The 17,233-nt window shown below is 53.2% G+C and overlaps 1 protein-coding gene across 5 annotated transcripts in view; it reads right to left on the bottom strand.

Moving 5' to 3' along the window:
• Positions 1-17,233, bottom strand: part of ETS1 (ETS proto-oncogene 1, transcription factor) — a 77,693-nt gene that overhangs the window by 34,729 nt on the left and 25,731 nt on the right. For 3 of the 5 annotated variants that reach the window (XM_074927389.1, XM_074927390.1, XM_074927392.1), the window contains exon 1: positions 13,535-13,760. The exons of the other annotated variants lie outside the window; for them this stretch is intronic. In XM_074927389.1, the coding sequence (XP_074783490.1) occupies positions 13,535-13,604 (70 nt within the window). In that variant the 5' untranslated portion in view covers positions 13,605-13,760. Of the gene's footprint in view, positions 1-13,534; positions 13,761-17,233 lie in introns of those variants that run through there. 5 annotated transcript variants of the gene reach the window in all.

Genomic DNA, 17,233 nt, shown 5'->3' with positions numbered 1-17,233 from the left:
AAGCCCAAGAGTTTCACCCTGTCCTCACCTGGTGACTATCAGGTCCCCATCTCACCACCTCGTCCCTTTCTGCCCAGGGACCCGCCACTACACACGAGGACTCCAGATCTGTCCTCCATTATCAGGTCAAGCTGTCCACTTGTCTTTACACTCACCAAAGGAGAAGAGGAGAGATTAGGGTATTTAGCTTTGAAATCAAACAAATAATTGCACAGGCTTTTTGCAAACAGATAAGGGTTGGGAGGTCAGAGCGCGACTGGTAAATCTCAGCACTGCTTGCTCTGACTAAATAATATTAGACCAAGGATAATCAACCAGTTTAATCAACAAAATTATTTATAACTCCTCAGAGCAAATAGTCAACTCTGCTAGCAGCTGCCAAGGGATGGCAGGTAGTGTAACGATCCACATACCTCTAATCCCCCTGCGCTAGATATGGATTTACTTCTTTGCATCACTGGATTTACTGCCACTGAAGACTTGCATTTGCAAGTACCCAGACCCCTCCTCTCCTTCCTCCCTCTCTGTGGCTCACAAATACACACCACAACCCCCCTGCAACTGAAATCGAACCCAAAGTAGCTTGCAACATTCACTGCACAATCCCAGCATCTTCCCTAGTCTAGCTGCATCTCTCAGCACAGAACCACTTAACGGGAGGGGAGAAAGAACCAGCTAAAGAGAAGAGGCAAAAGATGCTCAAAGCAAAGGACTTGCTCTCTTTGCTTTGCTGCCTGAGCCAGCCCCATCTCCTCAGTTCCCCAGGCTGCCCTCAGGGTTGTCACTTCATTAATGCCACCAAATGACACCTCCACCAGCACCATCCGTGTCCCAGCCCACAAACAAGAACCACACACGCTCTGCGCCCACTGCACATCGAACATTTCCACCCACCAGCCCTCAGACAGCCGTGCTTTGCATGGCAGCAGATGACCCCGGCAGCCACAAATGAGGCAGGATTTTGCTGGCTGGGGTGAAAACTGCAAGCAAAGGTATTGCTGGGGCAAGGCAAATGAGGGCCAGCTTCACATCGGCCTTGTGGCCAGCAGGGGACAAGGCCATCCCCACATGCTGCCTGCCAGCCTGACACTGTTCCTCCTCCCTGTCCCCAGAGAGCGAACCAAGATGCTCAGCTCCGAGTGATGGAGGCCAGAATGGGCCCTGGGAGACACCTGGGAACTAAAACTCTGCAGCACATGCCAGACAGTGCCTCAGAAACAGTGGTGCCAAACCAATTTCATTTCACAACATCCCAGGAATGATTCTCCTGGTATTTTCTTTTTAAGCAGACACGGAAACGAAAGCAAAGAACAAGGGGATTTTCCCAAGCACACCAGCCAGCTGAAGAGCCCCAAGATTAAGTCTCCTCCATCCCAGAGCAAGCACAGAGCTCCTGGGCTTTGCCCCTTCTGGGCTACACCACGCAACCTCCAGGTTTATCAAGCATCCCCATGCAGGAGAACAAGGGTTTTCCCAAACCACCCAGGAAGGTCCTTCCCAGCTCCGACTTCTAGGAAAGGGACCAGTGCAGAGATGGGCGAAACAAAGCCCTGGGAAGATGAAGAAGGTGGGAGTGAGCTGGGGAGGGCTGCCAACGATGAACTGGGCTGCCCCATCAGCTTCAGTCATCCCCATCCCAGAGCCAAGGGTTGTCCATGATGGGGATTATGTCACCTATTGGCCTTGGCCCGGAGAGACGGGAAAGTGAAGGATGGGCAGGGATAAATCAAAGCTGCTGGAGGTGCTCAGATTTGTCCAGAGGAAGCCCGAGCTTGGAAACCTCAGCAAAGGCTGGGGCGGGGGGGGAGAGAGGCTGAGACACTCGCAGCCCTCGCATCCACCCCGCGCGCAGCATCCGGAAGCTATTAAGGAATTACAGCCTCTCTGGCCCCGAGCCTTCCCCGGCAGAAGTGCCTGGGAGCAGATGGTGAAAGGGCTGATTGAATTCGGCTGCTCAGGCCAAGAGGCTATTAGGAGGAGACATAAATGGAGGAGGGGGTGGAGGGGGTGTCATTTGGCGACTCAGGAGCCGGGAGCCCCTGCCAGGAACTCTGGGAATCCTCCACCGACTGTAACAAGCTTGAAGGAGCTTCGGCAGGGCCTTGCATGGGTGGCTCGGGGGTGCGAGCCTCCCTGCTGCCCTCAGCAGCTCACCCCGAGCTCCTCCTGCTTAGGGGCTGGGGTGAAATTGTAAAAATATAGAGAACAAGAGCCACAGGCCGGTTCCTCTCCCCAGGCGTCTCCATCTCCAAAGGCAGCACGGCCGCTGCGGTGGACGGGCACCCTTCCAGGGAGGCAGGATGCCTGCAGAGCCCTGTGTCCCTGCGGTCACAGCCCCAGGAGCTGTGTGCTCCCGCGCCTTGATCCGGGTTGTACGAAGGAGGTAGGAGAGCTGTCAGCTCGGCAGCCCTGCCTGCCCACGGGGCCAGCCTTCCTCCTAGAAAAATGCAGGTTTGCAAAGATCCTCGATTCCCAACCTGGTCTAATCCCGCCCGTGGGAAGACACTGGGCATGGGACCAGACCTCCCAAAGTGCCTTCACAAGGGGATGGGACTCGAGTGGCTGTGGATGGGGAGGAGGTGGGGAAAAAAAGGCCAGGGTAAGAGAGACACATAGGATGAAGCAAAGCCAACAAGCAAAAAAGCATAAAGAGGGTTGGTAAATCATACATGGTGCCAGCCCAGCCGAGGGCAACACTGGTATCTGAGTAAAAACACCGAGGTAAGAACCGAAATTGCCTGAGGGCAATGGAAGGGTTTAAAGCCCTCCCTGGGAAGTGGGGGAAGAAAAAGGAGGAATGACCCAAAAAATCAACAAGCACTGGGCTCCCTGCCCTGGAAGCCAGCTCCGGCTCCCCACAGCCCTGTGCCCCAGGTGGGGACAGCCACCGGCTCTAGGGCCCCCAGGCCACCTCCTGTCTCCAAATCCATCCCTCTTTTTCCAAGAGAGAAAGGTCCAGTGAGTCCCCCTGGGCTGCCTTGGCTGACTGCCCCGGCTCCCCGGGGTTGGGAAATCAGGAGCCTCGTCAGGGCTCTGCTGGAGGGGCGGGCACCGAGCGCTCCGTGACCGTAAGGGGATCTTTTCGGAGCAATCTTTTCCGAGACAAGTCATGAGATTGTTTCTTGCCTGGAATTTGCTCCCGTGGCTCCCATCGGCTCCGGACTGCTGAGTCAAGAGACCGCCGGGGCTGTGCCCTCCAGATGAGTAAATAAATTGCCATGGGGAGTGGTGGGGCAGTTGGGGGGGGGAGGAGGGGGGACGGCGCCCTGGTGCGTCCTCAGTGCGGGATGAAAGCAGGGAGGGGACCTGATGACTCCTCAAGCCTTCAGCCGGGGACGTAGCCTGATCTGGCAGACGGCTTTGCTGCTGCTTTGCAACGCACTGAATTAGTCACCAGATTAGTGAGCGCAGTTACACATGCTGGCGCACAGCTGTTTAAAGGCATACTATCCCTCCACTTTGCTTTTATTCTGGTTTTTTTCCCTCCTTCTTCCTTTTTTTTATTACTTTAAATTTTTTTTAGGCCCAACTCTGATTTTCAGTGAGCACTTAGGACAGGCAGCCTGCAAACTCCTGGGGAAGCCAAGGAAGAGGCAGCTCTGATCGCAGCCTGAAGATGCCAAACGGCTTGGGCTAGCGGTGAGAAGGCTGGTCCAGCCTCCACGGGACCAGCTCAGAGCAGGGACAGCCCCTACTCCCTGCTGAGCCCCCTTCCCTCCTCGCCCTGTTGATGTTACGCCAGTCCGACAGGCAGCCAGGTCACTCTATAGGATCCATATGGCCCCGACTGCTCGGGGCTCGGCCGTTTGAAAGCAGGAACGCGCGAGAGTCATCCAGCTCGAAGGCAAAACAGGCGCACAGCCGGGGCCTTTCAAGTTGCAAGCTTAAGAGCCAGCTTCAAATCTGGAGCCGCTTAAAGGGATGGAAACCAGCCCCAGTGACTAACCACCCTGCCGGGCCACAGCTACCGTGACAGCTCCGAAACCCCACTGCTGACGCTGGAAAGCGAAACTTTCCCAGCGCCGCAGCGGCACCGGGCTTCCCAGAACCAGGGACAGCCCTCTGACATCAAGCCCAAATTTCTTTGCATCCCTTCAAAAGGACGGGTCTGGGAAAATCCACAGGGTCAGGGCACAGGATGGGGAGCCACGATGCTGCTACCGACCTGCCAGACTCATCCGCCGCCTGTGGCTGACGCTGGGGATTGAGTAAATGAGTTTTTCCCCACTTCCAGCTACAAAATGAGGAGGAATTGTGTTTACTGACCTCACGAAGCGGTCTGGAGAGATGGAACGGTTGGGTAACATGCCTTGAGCATTTTAAAAGAGAAAGCACTTGGCATTGCATTTTAAAGCCGCTTCTAACAATAATGTGTAAAAAAAAAGGAGAAAAAAAAAAAAAAAAGACCCAAATTTCACGTGTTCCACTACATCTTTTTTTAATTTTGAAGTGGAAAGTCAGGAGTACTCAGCTTTTGCAAGTTGTTTCTCCTGACGGTTCAGGTTTCAGTAAACAATTTCTCAAAACTAAAAGGTGATAAAAAAACCCTTTGGTGCTCCCAGAACACTGACCAAAATTAAGTGGTTTTGCACAAACACATGCAGACACCTATGAAAAAAAACCTTTCATGTGGGTCAAGAAGACCCATTTTGATTATTGTGATAGATGGTGCTGACAGGGGTGAAAACAAAAAAGCAACAAGAAAACAAACCCTAAAGCGCTTCCCAGTGTCCAGCTCCAGTTTCTGGGGTCTACTGGCTGCAAGATCAGCAGCAACTTTCCCTTAGTCAGCAGTTTCATCCAGAGACCTCCAAGGACAGCCCAGGAGTGGCAGCGTCCCAGTGGAAATCCCAGGCCAGGACTCCAGCCACCCTCATACTGCTGTGCAAGACACTTGGTTCCTGGAAGGATGCAGGGCTGAGCCATTCACCTCCCCCACCCAGTCCAGCTCCCAGCCCAAATCAGAGTCAACCAGTACACCTAAACTGGAAATCCCATGAGGCAGATGGGTCCTGGCCTGTCTGGTGCTGTAGAGGAGCTGGAGAGGTGCAGCAAATCTTACGGCTGGGGATGCGCCCACAATCCCTGCTGTAGTGTAATGGGAGCACCGTGCCTCAGTTTCCCCTAAAACCAGGTCTCATCAAGCCTTTCTTCAACACCTTTTGGGGTCAGAGGCCCCAAAAGCATGCTTCATTAAAAAAAAAAAAAAAAAAAAAGCTGAGTCCCACTGGCTGGCTTCTCCTGCGCTCCCCACCAGCCATCTGAAGAATGCCTTGGAATCACGTCAAATATTTGAAATGAGATGGGGGGGAGAGGGGGCACGAGGAGGGGAGCGCGGGGGGAGCCGCTCCGCTTTTGACTCAGTGTCTGGCTTCTTTCATCAAACCCACATTCCTACTCATGCCATCACCCTCCGGGAAAGTGCGACAACATACATAATCCATGTGGAGCCAATTTAAAATCCCCTCCGTGTAAGAAAAAGCATTTCGTTCATTAACAAGCCCTGGATGCTTAGCTGGGGTTCGGAGCCGGCCTGCAGCTCCACAGCCACCCCAACAACACGGGCCTTCAGCAGGGAAGGTTTCCTACGCCTGGCCTGGGGCACAGTCGTGTGCCACGGGAGAGCAACTCCCCCTGTAAACCCACCCAGGGTGCTGGGGGATGCTGAGCCAGCACGGCTCTGCCCACCAGACACTTGTTGCAGCCTGAACGATGCTGGGTTTTCTCTACCAGCCACCTGAGGTGGAGTTCTCCGCCTCTTCTGGCTTTATAGGAAAGGTTTAAAAGGAGAAAAAAACCTGGAAAGCACTGGCTTGCTGGAGCAGGGGATTGCTGCTGTGTCTGACAGCAGCCACGAGATGACGGGGACGGGAATTACAGCCCCAGAGCCCCAGCAGCGCAGACCCAGACAGAGCCCTGCGGCTTTGCACATCCCAATCCACACCGGGGGCTGCCGCCAGCACACAGCCAACAGCTGAGGGCTCACGGTGACCTCTGATCCTCCGCTCTCATTCCCAAACCAGAGGGAGCCACAGAAACAAGGGGATTTTCCTCTCTGGGAAAGCAAGCTGCTATTTCTTCCCTGCGTTTGTAATATTTTTCTGGCAGGTTGTATTTATCCGCGGGCCGCGTGGCTACAGGAGCCAGATGCAGGACTGCGTGGGGGCGCTGCACCAGCGCAGCATCCTGGCAGAACTTTTGCAAGCCACAGGACCACTTTGGACCATGCACAGAGCAGGTCCCTGAGTGGAGGCAGCCAGGCACCAACAGCAGTTTGAGACAGGCCAAAAAACTGTGCATAGTCAGCAACACCAAGGAGCGGTGTTGGGGGAAAATAAATCACGTGTCTGGTCCTGTACATACAGATATTGCCCCTGTGACTTGATGGGACAGAAGCGCAAAACGGGCCTCAGATTTTTGCTGGTTGAGTAGGAAAAAAACCCAAACCACCCAACACAAAAACATGCAGTTTCATCTCACAGTTCAGAAAGAGGTGAGCAACGGTGGCAAGCTCTGGGTTTGCCCCCCAACCAGGGCTAAATAAGTTACTCTGCGGCACCCACCACATGCAACAAGGGAACAGAACAGCTTACAGCACTTCTGAATGCAAGCACCGAAAGCTTCTGCCTTCATCTAAACACACGCAGCCTTGCAGAAGCTCAGGCTTTGCATGCAAACATTTGCAGCCTGTTAATGTTACAGGCTTCAGATCCGGCGGGTGTCTACAATCGAGATACAACGGCTGAGCCTTTCAACCGAATAGCAAACTGAAAATATCCTTTTTTAATGTATTTTTTATTTATTTATTTTGCTACCTCTCTGGACTTGACATGAAATTATGTATCCCCTCAACAGGCAATTCCCCCCCGGTGTTCAAGGAGACATTCAGGCAGGTAAAGCGACTTGCAGATTGGCACATTTTCACATAATTACCACCAAAGCCTGCAGCAGTCACAGGCACAACTCAAACCTGGGGCAGCTGGGACAGACAGACGCAGATCTCCAGGCTGGATGTACAGGGCCATACAGCAGGACTGAGGGCAGCTTTGCAAGGGTCACCTTCGCATCCAAGACCACTAGAGAGCCGTTATCTCTGGAGCCATCTCACAATTTTGCCATCAGCAGGACTCAAGTGCCCCCCCCCCTTAAATTCCACTGCACCTGGGAAAAATGTAGCAGCTTGTAGGAGAATCAATAAATATTTATTGTTTAACCAGCAGTATTTTGACTGGAGATGTAAGCATGGCCTGACGCCAGTGAAACCAGAGCCTTCTTGGCCAGAGCTGCAAACAAATTTTTTTCTGTATCTAGTTGGAAGACTATAAACTACACAATGAAGGAAGAAAGAAGAAAAAAAAAAAAAAAGCACAGGCAGTGAGCAGCTTAGTCACGGAAGAGGAACAAAAGAGCTGAGATGTATAACTATGTCGAGGTTAAAAAAAAGGGGGGATGCAGGCCCAACTTTTGGCTGCGAGACAGCTGTACAGTTTCTATCAGCCACAGATTTGTCCCACTGGCTTCTGCAGTGATGAGGCTTTACGCTGGATCAGAGCACATATCCCTGGCTTCAGTGGAGCTACGCTGATTTGGACAAGCCACAAACTGGCCCGTAACTCGCAGCCAAGAAACAAATCTGAAGAGTCAGGTCTCGACCTATGGAGGCACCCATAAGGAAGACCCCAGTTTCTGAGGGGATCCCCAGACTCACAGTGCAATGAATGAAGAGTCAGGCCCTGGCTCCAGAGGCATTTTAATGCTCAAGTAAGGCTGACCATCCCCACCTTCTTCAGTTCAGTTAGTCCCCTGGCACCATCTTACCAAGGGTCTTCCCCTAAGCAAAATCTGTAAAGCTGGAAGACGCCAGGAGCTTCATCCTTTGGAACCATTCCAGGGACAGCAATGACACTTGCTCTCCTAAACCATGTCATTTGTTCACCTTGTGCCCATGGTGCAAAAGAAAAAGACCCTTTTCCCTTGCCTGGGACAAATTCACCTGATTGTTCCTTTCTTCCCCAAAATCCCAACTGATTCTGGTACCATAGCCCTTTTGGGATGACAGATCTGCAAGTTCACATCCCTAAATTGTATTCAGACAAAAGTCTGGTCTTACTCACACCTACCTCTTCCCACAGTGCCTGAGATGTATCTACTCTCACCCAAACAGCAACTGGTGAAGAACAAACACCAAGCCACCTTCCATTTTGCCACCAGCATCGAACTATCACCCCAAGGTCTAACCACAGGACCACCCTTACATCCTAAACCCTGTCTCTGCTGCCACACACACACCCCCCCCAGCTCAGCCACACGGCAGGGATCCATCCAGGAGGGTGCAAGTCACTGCTTTTTCATAGCAGCATACTCAGAAGTTGGCTCCCCTGGTAAAACCCAGCGTACCACAGACCCGGGGGAGAGCATGCACGCTCCCAGCTACTTGCCAGCAATCCGCTATGGATTTGGGAGAGCAGGATGGCACAGGACGTGCTCGTCAGCTCGCTTTGGAGAGCTAAAGCGCAGCATTCCAGCATGAGACTGTGTTATCCCTTCATTTTATAAAGCCTATCAAAGCATGTCACGCCGTAATTACATGGCAAATTAGCGGCCACTTCGTGTAACAACACTGTAATTACACAGTTGTTACATGCTTTGGGGAGTTTATGATGAAAAAGTGGAAAGAATGGGACTTCGGTCCTTTTTCCTGGAAATCTCACTCCCTGTACCCAGGTTAAAAATGCTGTAGTCAAGGATGCACTTCACTCAGTGTATGGATTTGCCTTCTTTCCACCTCTTTTCACAGCTCTGTCCCTTAAGTAGACAGAAGTTGTCACTAAAAAAGCTGGAGCTGTTGGCAGCCAGGTGCAGACAGTCCCCTCCCTCCAGAGAAACTCTCATTCCCCCATCCTAGCTGGATACCACAGTAATGGGCATTTTGTAAGTGCATAGAAAGATAATTGCTCTTTTTTCAGTTCGAATTCTCACCTCCTCCACAGGCAATCAGCATCGAAAATGCCAGAGGAGCCCAAAGCCCTCAATTTATTAGAGTCTCGCCCTTGTTGGCTGATTCATGTGCACACACAGCAATCCACAGCCAGAGCCGGGCTCTCTCTTACCTCTGCTGTTAATGCAGATGGAAAAGCATTCAGAAAGATGCCGGATGCAATTCTCTGCATCCCTGAAATCACTTCATCTTTCAGTGCATGTTCCCCTTCCCCGGGCTTTGCTGGGCTTCCAGGCAAACACTGGGGCATTTTGTGTGCACCCAGCCCGTCTCGGCGAGGACAGGTAAATGCTCTTCCAGTACAAATGATGCCGAGGAAGGGACAGAGGAGAGGGAAATGCTGGTGTTCTGCTGCTGAGTTTCATCCCGCATGCAAAAATATGACCATGCAAGCCACCAAGCCTGATCTCCAAGAACAGCGGGGAAACTGAGTCACCCTGTGGCTGACACAGCTGTGGGGACCAGTCGGGAGATCGAGCGCTGTGCAAGGATAACGCAGGGCCAAACCTTCCTTTCTGGAAGATGTTCCAAGTACCTGTGCACTCTTAAGCCCCACCAACTCCCCTTGAATGGGCTGATCCAGCTGGGATCCATTCTGAGCACGTATATGCAGACCTGACAGCAAAGGTACGGCTGGGAACTTGCCCTCCCCAGACAAGACGGAGGGAAGGATGAAGAATTCCACCCTAAAACCATAATGAAGATGCATAAAGCCGCTTCCCTGCAGCAAGGCACTGCGGAGGAGGGTATGCATTTGCCAGAACACTGGCTTTAAAAGCAAACTCCCTTATTTGTCTGCATTGAAAATGAAAGCAAAGGAAGAAAAGATTGACCTGGCTATGGGAAGGGGAAGCGGTGTGATGCAGGCAAGTCCTACATCGGAACACACGCTGTGTAGAAGCTGTCCCTGTACCCTGCAGCAACCACAGCAGGAGAAATCTTGCTTCAGCCCTGACCCGACGTTGTCCCAAACCTCAATCAGAGGGAAAAGGCTCTTGCCAGATAAAAATACACCCCTGGGATGCCACCCACACACAGGCCAGTGGAAACAGCGCGTCTGTCTCCCAGCTGTCCTCAGGGTACACATGGGAAGTGCCGAAACACGCGGGGTCCTTCTGTCTCCTGGCAGTCAGGATTTCTACACCCCATGTGCACAGACCAATTCCACTTTTCATGCCAGGCAGCAACAAATCCCCAAACCCACCACCATGCTCGTAACACACCTCCAGAGAAAGGAAGCAAAGGGCGAGCCTGTCATCTCTGCCTCACCTGTGATGTCCAGCATCATCTACCTTGTGGGACGCCTCAGAGGCAGCAAGTCAGCAGCTTCATTAGCAAGAAATGTCCTTGTCTCTCAGTACTTGGGGAGTCCCAACTGCCCGCTGCCAGCTTGCAGCAAGAGTTGAGGAGCTGCTTTTAACTCTGACCACAGAGAGCAAACAGAGCTCTGCAGAACTGGAGGAATCAAACTGTTTTGTGGAGGGCAGCATTTACCAGTCGTAAGGTTAAGTTCCTGTTAGGGTTGATTTTCGCACGGTTTGGGTTTTTCTGAAAAGAAGCCGGTAAACTTGGTCCCACCAACCCACTGGTGGCTCAGTCGCGTATCTGCAATCAGAACTGATGCTACCATCTACTCTATCAGACCCTTGTAATGAAAACCCACACACATACAACTTGTATATAAAAGGAGAAGCCCACCACCACAGTTTTTTTGGCTCCTGACCTACTCATCTCACTGACACATTCTCACTGGCAACAGCAGGGGGGAATTTGGCTTTGGAAGCTTTGTACAACTTCACATCCCTTTCAGGTTATTTTTAAACCCTTTGGACACACTACAAATCCCATCTTTTACATGCAGAGACTGCCTGCACGTGTGGGTTGGAGCAAGGTTTTATTTCAGGGGGGTGAGAGGGGGATGGTACTGTGCGGCCAATGCATCTCTGCAGTTTTACGGGGCATCAAGCACCTGGCACATTAAACATCTTGCAAAATTGAAAACCTATGCCTGTAACGACTCTCCCTTGCATACAGTTAACCCTGTGGATACCGTGAAGCAAATCTGCTTTGCTGCTTGCTGGCGTGTAAAGGAACAAGGGGCTGGACTCCTTTTCAGTGAGGCCAGTGCCTATTTTGAAAAGATGGGCAACGGGCACATGTGGTGGCAGATTCAGCAACCGAGAGCAAGGGCTGAACGAGCCTTCAGGGAGCAGTTAAGTCCTCAGATGCAACCCAGAGAGGAGTAAAGAAAAGTTACGTCCCCTACACATGCCATTGCTGGATCCCAGAAGCAGCACCCACACTCCTTCGCTCAACATCAATCCGACCAAGCAAGAAAGCTTCAGCATTCTCTAAAAAGTTCGAGGGGAAATGAGGTTAAGCCAGCTAATTGACAACATTGACCTTTCTGGCTCACAGTGTTTAGTGCAGCCACCAAAACAGAAGCGACTGCAGCTCAAGTCGATAGGGAGACAGCTTTTTTTTTACCGTTTTTGTTTTTCAGTGCTCTTCCTGCCAAAGTTTAAACTTTGGGTCAACTCTAAAACTTGCTTGCTGACATAAACTGCAAAAAAGCTTTCAAGAAGAGAAGAAAAGGAACTTAAGGCGGCGTGAAACACTGGGTCCTCAGTTGAGGCACAAGGTAATTACATTGACCCAATGCTCGAACACCTAAACAACTGCAGACGCCTCGCCCATGCCAGGAGGCTGTAAATTTAAACAGATACTTTGGTCTGAACTGAAAAACAAACCTCACATCCCCCCAGCCCTACCCCAATAGACCAGGGGTTCCTTCCTATCCCGTTTTCTCAAGCCAACAGCCTGCTGCGCAACCCGGAGCGCAGGAATCAGTCTCCGGTAAACGTTCTTTTCACCAAAGCTTTAGAAAACAGGCATGAACGGGTCCTCAACTCCAACAGAGCCTCTCATTTAACCTGCAGAGGTGCTCTGGAAAATCCTCCTCAGCGTCCCCACTGGCATTTTGAAGCCTGGCCCATCGGAGTCTGAAAGCTAGGCTCAGCCTTGCTGTCAGAGACATGGAGCCCCGAAACAGCTACAGCCGGTGACCGGGTCCTCTCCGTGGGCAGGTAGAGCAGGAAGAGGGATCATGCGAAAGCCCCACACCGTGTGGCAGATCCCCCAGGCGTGTGCTGACTTACTGGAGCTCCCTCCCGACAAGCTGATCCTACACCAGCAGCTATTTTAAGTCTGAGCGCCAAGCCCTGCGCGGCTCCGGCCCCCCTTGCACTCCAGCAGTCAGCTGTCACTTTATTTCGCAGATGCAGCCTGAAATCATATTGCCTGGCAGGAGCTGAGCCCCTTTTCTGAGTTTCCTAGAAACTTGCTAACTGGCAAAGAAACGCACAACTCCGATTTTCTTCGCTGCACCGGCGCTGCCCAAAGTCCAGCAAACCTCCACTTCAGCGCAGTGGGAATTACAGCAGGGAGAGATGAAGCAACAGGACTCATTCCACCCTCCCCTGTACCCAGAAAGAGGTTGTTTTTATTTTTTTTTTCCCTCCACGCCGTCCAAGCCCCATCCTCTAACTCGACTGAGCAAGGCAGAAATCAGTTGAGCGTCTGGGGTCAGCAGGCAGTCAGACGACACCAATATGTGCACAACAGCCCTTATTATGGTAAAGGCTCAACTATTAGCGTTAACCACAGCCAGCAGCAGCCTCAACTTATCGCTACAACAAAAAACCCCACACGCCTCGTTTCAGTAAGATGTTGATAATCTTCCCTGATAGTTCCTGCACCCTTCCTCCACCCATTTCTCCAGCCCCGGGGGGGGTGGGGGGGGTGGGTAGGGGGTTGGAATCAAAGCAGCGGTCTTTCCTGGTTTGAACATGCTGCGTGTATCTAGAGGAGGTACCGCTGGAGTTTAGTTTCCCAAATACCAGGATTGTTTGGACCACACCAGACATTTCCAGCGAGGGATGGGGGAACCTACATCCCTAAGAAGGGGCTTGTGCAGGGCTGCCAGCCCCCGTGTGGCTGACCCACTCGGGAAAAGGTGGGGGTCTCCCAGGGAGCTCGTAAAATAAATAAATTTTCTAAAAAATCCCACAAGAACATCAGAGTGCATCTCTCCCGCCTCCCAGCCGGAGGTGCTTGCCTACATCCCCGCAAGGATGCCAGAAGCATTAGAAAAGGAGACTGGAGGGGTGGCGGGTTGTTTTTTAAGAGAAGGGGGTTGGGGAGGGGAGGGGGGGTTGTGGAAAGTCTTAAAACTGCTCGGGAAGCAAGTTCGCCTTCCCCCAGCGGTGCTGCGGGGCAGAGCCGGGCGGCAGAGCCCGGGCGGCGCCGCTCCGCTGCAACTTGGGGGGTGCGTTTTGTTTTTCCTTCCCAAAGACAGCCCCCCCCCCAGTAATAATAATTAAAAAAAAAAAAAAAAACTCAACCCTCCGGGCAGATATTTCCGCACCATCGCCCTCGCTGTGGAAAAGGGAGAGAAGGGATCCAGAGGGCGAGGCAGCGGCGGGCGAAGGGGGGGGGGGGGGGGGGGGGGCACGGAGGGCAGGGCAGGGCGCTCACCGGGGGACGGGAAGAGCTCGATGTCCACCTTCTCCGTCTTGATGATGGTCAGGTCCACCGCCGCCTTCATGGCTGGGGCAGCGCCGCGGCGGCGTCGCGCCGGGACCGGGGGGGCGGCGGCTGCTGAGCCCGAGCCCCGCCGAGCGCGGAGCGGGGCGCCCGGGGCAGCGGCGGCCGGGCGCCTGCCTCCCTCCCTCCTCCTCCTCCTTCTCCTTTTCCTCTTCCCTTCCTTCCGCGCTCCCTCGCTCCTCTCTCCTGCCCGCTCCTCCGCCGCCCCTTCCGCGCTCCCTCGCTGCCGCTCCGCCTCGCCCGTCCCCCGCCGCCGCCGCCGCCGCCCCGGCCCGGAGGGGAGGGCGCTGGGCCGGCCCCGAGCGGTGACAGCGGCGGGGAGGGACCCGCCTGCCCCCGCCCCGGAGGCGGCCCCGGCGCTGCGGGGAGCGGAGCCGGCGCTGCCCCGGGGGCCGGGGGAGCGGCGCGGCCCGGGGAGCCGAGAAGTGCGGGGGCTGCGGGGTGATGGGTGGTGATGGGGAGGGGGGTCGGCGCTTCCAGCTCAAAGTTGGGTGCTGCAGCACCTCTGCCGCAGCTTCCGTTTGCATCCCAGCCCCGAAACACGAAGGGAAAAGAGAGTTGCAGTTTTAGCATGGGAAAACGCCGCTGGCTGCAGGCGGAGCCGCCGCGGCCTGCCGAAACCCCGTGGTTATTGAAAGCAGGGCAGCTGCCTTCACCCTGCCTGCTTGGACACCAGCCGCCACCTTCCACGCTCACGTCACCCCTTCATGCTCACATCACCCCCTGACACCTGCATCACCCCTTCATGTTTGCATCGCCCTTCACACTGGCATCATCCCTTCCTCCACGCTCACATCATCACGGGCGCTGCTGCCCGCTCGCTCGGAGCAGCCAAATCCTCTCCCACCCACAAGCCAGGGCAGAGAATGGGTGCACAGATGTGCTGTCATGTGGCAAGGGGTGATGGCCAGGGATCCAAGGACATGCTTTGTACAGGTGGGAGGCCAAAAAGTCTTGGGAACTGACTGGATAAAACACATCTTAAAGATGCAAGATGACTATCATGCCAGCATGGCATGAAGTTAACAGAAGAATATCGGGTTTCACATGAAATATGTTTTGTTATATTTGGGTAGCACAAACTTCAGACCACAAACGGTAGAGCAGAAAGGAGATTATGACTCAGATGTCAATTTACCGGTACAAGTGTTAAAAAAAAAAAAAAAAAAAAAAAAGTCATTGTGGTTCTCTCCCTCTGAAAGTCTTAACAGTCTCCAGCACACAGGCAGAGACTGGGCTGCTCTGATCAAAGATGGGCTCAAATGAACGTCCTGGTTGTAACGGGCGGAGGAGGGCAGCCACGGGAATGAGCTGCCGGGGTCCAAGGCTGCTTGCTAACCCACAGGATGGACCAGGGTCCTGCTGGCAAACACCATCGAAACCTTCGAATGCACTGAAAGATGAGCTGCAGATGCAAACGTAACAGCTCAGAATTATTTCTAGCTTCTTCAGCAGTGCCTTTCTCAGTCGCCTAAGGCATATTTATGGAAGGAAAGTTCGTATAACTAAAAGAAGCTGTGAGGCGGCGGGGCCAGAAATCGAGAGCCTGATTCTGGCACGCATGAGCAGCCGGTCTTACCCAGGTGGATAGCTCAAGACACAGCCAGCAGGAAGTCTGAGAGCTAGCAAAGCTGGGCAGGCAGTCGCCTCCAGCTGAAAGTTCACCTTTCAGGCACCTCACCCACTGACAAGCCTCGCATTTCCAATTTTACAGGCAATTTTACTTGCAAGCTTAGTTATGGGCAACTAGTCCTGCATCAGCGGAGCAGGACCAGTGATTCGCTGTGTGACCAATATATAACCTCCCGCATCTGATTCACGTGGGCTTTGGAGAACCTGAGCTGTGCTCAGGCAGGGCACAGGGTTTGAAACCTCGGGTGGGGGGTCCTTGGTTTGAAACCTACCACAGGAATGAACATGGAAATCCAAAAGTGAAAAGAGGACGGCTGTAAAGATCAAACTTTGTCCCCATTGCCGCTCTCTGTACAGGATAATGAGCTTACACCTGCCCTTCATTTTGGGTTTCTTTCCCCTCTATCCCATACAGGATGGCCAGCAATGATTGAAGGAAGAAACTCGAGAGAGAAGATTTAGCAGAATGTTTTCAGCTGAAAATCAAAAGGGGATTCAGGAGAAACAGCTGCCTTGCTGTACGATCCCTTCCAGAGCAGGCTTGGGAAGAGAAACCTGATGCAGTTATCGCAGCCCGAGAGTCCTTCCCTTCCGACACTTCTCTCGGCACGCTGCAAGCTCCCCAGCGAGTGTGCGATCCTGCGGCAGGCGAGTGTGGGAGAGTGCGTGCCTGTGAGCGCGCTGGCGCGGGGGGGACGGGTTTACGCAGCTGGCTGTGGCGATGAAGCCATCAGAGAGCACCTGCGGTCCCAACCGTATTGAAATGACCCGAGTGTTCCCCTCCCCGATTTGGCGGCACTCGGTAATCCACCCTGCTCGGAGCGAGCGCAGCCTCCTGCAGCAAACCACAATCCCCAGGCTTAAACAGAAGAACGATGTCGCTGGGGCTCGCTCGAGCGGGCGCTGACGGGGATGGGCTGTCAACACCACATAGGAGAAGGCTCTCATGAGCAGACATGGTCCCGGATGGAGCTGCTGGTGGGATTAAAAGCAGCACCAGAGGAGGCAGCGCCTGCCCCTGCAGTGTCTGTGCTGTAGCCTTGCTCCTGTGGGCTGATGCATTTGGCTCGGCCTCTCCTGAAAGCATTATGGTCTTTAGGATTGGCTGGACTCCAGTGCACCTGTAATGGGGCTCCTTCTCTTCTGGACCAGTACAAAGGCTCTAATAAATACCTTTCTCACAGCTTGTGTGTTTTTTATTAGGAAAGATACACACGCTCTTGGCATCCCAGCTCAGCCCCGATCCCACAAAGCCGACGACACTAAGCCACAGCTTGGTGCAGCATGGCTGCGGCGAATCTTTGAGCTTCTCCACTCCCCTGCCTCACCCCCCCTCTATGCTCCCCCAAACTTCTGTTTCATTTTGCTTGTGCAATGTATGGCAGTGCCTACGGGCAGGGAAACTACCAATGCTTCCAAAAGTAGGACCAGGGCAAAACCCCCAATGCGGAGGAAAAGAACAGAGAGGCTGCGGACAGAGATTTCCTCCCAGGGCAGCTGAATGTCTCCTTCAAACTCCACTCCATTCTAGCGGCTGCCTTAATTTGTGTTCACTTCAGAGCCTGAAACATGAAAGCCCTGGCTCTGAACTCCAGCTGAGCCGCTCAATGGCTCAGTGTTCGCAGAAGGCATGGAAGGAATCCATTGATTAGTTTCTTCAGCTGGGATGTGACCATTTGGAGTCCAAGACCTGCCAAACATGACTTCGCCTCAGCAACTGGTTCCTATTTGCTGCTTACAGGCTTTAGAAAAATCTTTCCTCTTCCACATCCAAGTCTCACCCTCCTTTTCCATTCTGTCGTTATTCAACGTTAATATCTATTCAGGCTCTCTCCTGGTGAGGGAGGATGCTGAGTTGCGGAGAATGGCCCTCCTGCCATTAATATAGCCAAAAGATTTTGCCGTTGATCAGAGATAACCATCTGCCCTCCCTTCACAATGCAGTCCGACTGTTTTTCAACAGTTTGGAACAAAGAAAGGATGGGCAGTAATGCCACA

Source organism: Athene noctua, chromosome 26 (assembly GCF_965140245.1).
Source record: "Athene noctua chromosome 26, bAthNoc1.hap1.1, whole genome shotgun sequence".
NCBI lineage: Eukaryota > Metazoa > Chordata > Aves > Strigiformes > Strigidae > Athene > Athene noctua.
The sequence above is the reverse complement of the archived record's forward strand: the minus strand, read 5'-3'. Positions and strand labels throughout refer to the sequence as shown.